This window comes from Pteropus alecto, unplaced genomic scaffold (assembly GCF_000325575.1).
Source record: "Pteropus alecto unplaced genomic scaffold, ASM32557v1 scaffold155, whole genome shotgun sequence".
Lineage (NCBI taxonomy): Eukaryota > Metazoa > Chordata > Mammalia > Chiroptera > Pteropodidae > Pteropus > Pteropus alecto.
The window spans coordinates 6030356-6034284 of record NW_006438113.1 but is presented as its reverse complement, the minus strand read 5'-3'; the positions used below and the strand labels follow the sequence as shown (position 1 = coordinate 6034284).

Sequence of the window (3929 nt, the reverse complement as noted above, 5' to 3'; positions counted from 1 at the left end):
AACCTCTCAGGTAACATAATCGTATACATAGAAAATCCTAAAATATCCACACAGAAACTAATAAAAAATTCAGCTAATCTGCAGGATAGGATACATGATGAATGTTCAAAAGTCAGTTGTATTTCTTTCTATACACTAGCAATGAACAATCTGAAAAAAATTAAGAAAATAATTCCATTTATAATAATACCAAAAAGAATAAAATACTTTAAGGATAAATTTAACCAAGGTGGCATAAGATTTATATACTGAAAAATTCAAATATATAAACCATCCTGTGCTCATGGATTGAAAGATAGTATTGTTGAGACAGCAATACTTTACAAATTGATCTACAGATGTGATCCAATCCCTATCAAAATTCCAACTGCCTTTTTGCAGGTATGGACAGCCTGACCCTAAAATACATATATAATTGTAAGGGAATGGTCCCCAAACAACCAAAACAGTCTTGGAAAAAAGTACAACGAAGTCAGGGAACCCATACTTTTTAATTTTAAAACTTAGTGCAAATATATAGTAATTCAAACTGTGATACCGGCATGAAGATAGGCACATAGACTGATGGGGTAGAATTGAGAAATCAACCTAAACATCTCTGCTCAAGTGATTTTGACAAGGATCCCAGGACCAAGTAAAGGAATGAAGTTGAATATCTACCTCACATCATATATAAAAATTAACTCAAAATAAATCAAAGAACTTAATGTAAGAGCTAAAGCTATAAAAATCTTAGAAGAAAACACAAGAATAAATATTCATGACCTTGAATTTGGCAATGGTTTCTTAAGATATGACACCAAAAGCACAAGCAACAACAAAAAAATAGATAAATTGGACTTCATCAAAATTAAAACTTGTGTTTCAAAGGGCATTATCAAGAAAGTAAAAAGACACCCCACAGAATGGGAGAAAATATTTGCAAATTATATATCTAATACATAAAGAACTCTAAGAACAACAAAAGGCAGCCCAGGTTTTAAAATAGGAAAAGGACCCGGATAGTTATTTTTCCAAAAAAGACATACAAATAGCCAACAAATGCACGAGAAAATGCTCAGCATCACTAGTCATTAGGTAAATACAACTTAAAACCACAATGATATATCACTGTATACCTCGTATGATGGCTATGATAAAGACAGGTATTGGTGGGGATGTGGAGAAACCGAAACCCTTATATACACATTGCTGGTGGGAATGTAAAACAGTACAGCTGCTGTGCAAAAACGTTTGATGGTTCTTCAAAAACTTAAATAGAGTTACCATTCAACTCAGCAATTCCACCCCTAGTTATAGACCCAACAGAAATGAAAGCACATGTCCACACAAAAACATACATGACTGTTAATAGCATTATTCAAAAAGTACAGCCATCAAAGGGAATGAAGTACTGATACAAGCTATAACATGGATGAACCTTGAACACATAATGCTCAAGTGGAAAAAAGTCAGACACTAAAGGCCACATATTGTATGGTTCCATTTATATGAAATGTCCAGGAAAGGCAAGTCCATAGAGACAGAAATATTAGTGTTTTTCAGGGACAGTGCGAGGGGATGTGAGAAGTGATGCTTAATAGGTACAGGGTTTTCTTTCGGGGTAATCAAAATGTTCTGCAGTTAGAGAGGTGAGGACTGTACAAAATTGTAAAGCCACTGAATTTGTACAGTTTAAAATGGTTAAAATTTTGAATTATGTGTTATGTGAATTGTATCTCAATAGAAAAGAATTTTTAAACTTTAATGTGCATATAGATCCCCTGGGGATCTCATTAAACAGTAGATTCTGATTCAGGAGGTCTGGGTGGGGCTCCAAATTCTGCATTTCTGACGAGCTCTCAGGTGAGGCCACTGCTGCTCATCTGTAGCCATGTTTTGAATAGCAAGGCTGCCCAAAACACCCGTCCGCTGTGTCATCTTATGATTCTGGATCTCAAGTGCTTCACCTCTGTGAACCAACTCTGCCCTGTCTGCTCCTATAAAGAAGGAGGGTGGGTACACATAGACAGACAGGGGTCTCCCAGGTCTGAGCCTGCACGGGAGTGTGGGCCTCAGGGCATGGGAGTAGATAGACAAGGGGCTACAGCTATAGGGGTCATTCTGTCTGCAGACACAGAGGGGACCGAAGGAGTAGCTTTTGGTTTTCACGGAGCTAAAGAAGGAAGGTCAGGATGCCCAGCTCTGTTCTTAGGTGTATCTCTTCCAGCTGCCGGGCAACTTGGGCTCTGGTGTTCAAAAGTGATCTGAAAGAAAGGGGGCGACTCTGAGTGAGCAAGCAGGGGGTGCTGAAGGCACCCTGCCCTCCCCTCCAGTTCCCCGGGTACTCCTTTGTCAGAGAACACAAGGCTCAAGCTGGGAGCAGGGTGGCCATCCCTCCGCTGTCAGTCTTTCCTGAAAGTTTTGTGGTGGCACAGGAGTATTTCTTGGAAGGGAAATGAAAGGAATTGAGGAGCTTGGAGGGATGAAAACAGCTAGTGAAGGAGGCAGGTGCTCTGTGTCAAGGTGGTAAACTGGGGCCAGCTCTTCCGGGAGCCCTGACCTGATGCTGGGCTGCAACAACCCCGGAGTGGGGGTGGGGGCAGAGAACATTTGGGGTGAACTGGGGGAGATGCCTTTTCACTTCTGTCCCGAAAAAAAGCTGGAACCTCTCCCAGCTTGCTCTAGGTTACACCAGTGTGGTGAAGCAGTGAGCACCCGTCCCATCCTGCTTGCCCAGCCCTGGAGGCTGTCATCTCTGCCACCTGGACCACTCACCATCTCCAAGGAGGTCGGGGGTTGGGCTGAAGGGTCCTGGGGGCAGGTTCCAGGCCAGCTCCTCCAGCTGGCCTAGTAGGCCTTTCACTTCTGCCTCCAGGTGCTCCACCGTCTTCTCCACCGTCTAGAGTGAGGAGAGATGGGAACAGTGATGGGTAGGGGCAGGAAGACTAGAGGACAAGAGCAGTGCCAAGTCCCGCTTAATCAGGAGCATCCGGTGGTTCAGTGTGTCAGAACTGTGTGCCAGGGGACCTGGGTCCTTCTTGTCCAGCCTCTACCCTTGCCTGCTTCTCAGTTCCCCAGATGATAAAATCTAAGAGAATCCCTCTCTGATGCCGCTCCTGGCTCTGGCACTCAGCGGTTTTCCTCAGTCACAGGCCTGGCAGGGAAGGACTCTAGGATTCCTGTTCCCTTCCTGGACTTCACTACTGAGATATGACATTCCTTTTGTTGTCCCGCCTCCTGGTGGCAATTTTGCCAAATGACAGGTTGGGATTTTGAAATGGTCTTTATTTAGGGTTGTTAACATTTTTTATTCGAGCATTAAAAATTAAATTTTTGATGTAAAATTTATATATTTATTAATTCACCAAATAACATAACATCAGATCTTAACTACTGCAATTTTGACATACTGATTAGAATAAATGATATGTTGAGATATTTGCAATGACTACAATGGGATGAAATTATCTGTGATATATACTGATGACAAAATCAAAGTACTGTTACTACTTTTATGGTTTGTTGTGTTTTTATAATGAATGGGAATGCTAAGGTTTGTGAAAATAAAGTGTAATTTTTTCCCCATACAAGTTTATGGACCCCAGGTTACAAACTGGCTATATAACAAAACACAGTGACTGAATTTCCACTTTTTCATCTGTAATTATGCAGAGATCTCTGGCCGACGTAAGCAAGGCCCCAAGGGAAGCAGGGTCTGTTGGGGGCTGGTCAGCCCGCAGGCCCAGATAGGGCAGGGAAATGATTAATGAGGTGGCCAGGGATTAGGACAGGCCTGGATTTTCCCGATTTCTAACGCAAGGTTGGCCTGAGCCTTATGAAGCCGCCAGCCTGGCAGATGGTCCTGAAGATGCATGTCCTCCCAGGTCACCCTTATTACCTCCTCTATGATGTCTAGACGGCCGTGCACAGCCATGTGTGTGTCACAC

General features: G+C 42.6%; 1 protein-coding gene across 1 annotated transcript; it reads right to left on the bottom strand.

Moving 5' to 3' along the window:
- Window positions 1-1140: 1140 nt before the first annotated feature.
- Window positions 1141-3928, bottom strand: PLAC9 (placenta specific 9; the record flags this gene model as incomplete). Its single annotated transcript, XM_025049316.1, has 3 exons — window positions 1141-2246; window positions 2758-2881; window positions 3881-3928. Coding segments are annotated over 3 exons (183 nt in total), but the record flags the coding sequence as incomplete, so codon positions are not given.
- Between the last annotated feature and the right edge of the window lies 1 nt (window position 3929).